The 445-nt window shown below is 64.3% G+C and overlaps 1 protein-coding gene across 1 annotated transcript in view; it reads left to right on the forward strand.

Moving 5' to 3' along the window:
• Positions 1–7: 7 nt before the first annotated feature.
• EGR4 (early growth response 4) overlaps positions 8–445 on the forward strand; it is a 2200-nt gene continuing 1762 nt past the window's right edge. The window contains exon 1 of the mRNA XM_010146245.1: positions 8–146. Within this exon, the coding sequence (XP_010144547.1) occupies positions 8–146 (139 nt within the window). The remainder of the gene's footprint in view (positions 147–445) is intronic.

Here is a 445-nt window from a genome sequence, read left to right on the forward strand (position 1 = left end):
AGGAGCGATGCTCAACGTTATGGATTTCTCCTGCTCGGACCCGCTTTACTCCAAGTACGAGGAGAGCTGCGAACTGAAACCCGGGGAGCTGCAGGGCTTGGGCCAGCCTGAGCAGCAGCTTCTGGGAGAGGCCGATTTCCTCGGAGGTAAGGGCAGTGGGGAGCCGGGCAGGGGTGAGAGACCCTGTTGGGAGTCATGGCTGCAGCCAGGAATCAGACATCTTCCCCTCCTCTGCCTCCCAGCCCCTGGCTGTGGGTTCGGCAGCCCCCTGCTAGCCCAGGGTAGGGGTCCTGGGGGGTCCTGCTGGGAAAGCGAGATGAAGCCCAGGGCTCCCTTTGCAGTCCCGGAGACCCGGCTAGGATGGGGACCTCACAGTGGCGCAACATCAACCTCCCGCTGTTCCCCCGCATCCCCCACCACCCGCCCTCCCCACATCGCTCCATAC

Source organism: Buceros rhinoceros, unplaced genomic scaffold (assembly GCF_000710305.1).
Source record: "Buceros rhinoceros silvestris isolate BGI_N320 unplaced genomic scaffold, ASM71030v1 scaffold20972, whole genome shotgun sequence".
In the NCBI taxonomy this organism is placed as follows: Eukaryota; Metazoa; Chordata; class Aves; order Bucerotiformes; family Bucerotidae; genus Buceros; species Buceros rhinoceros.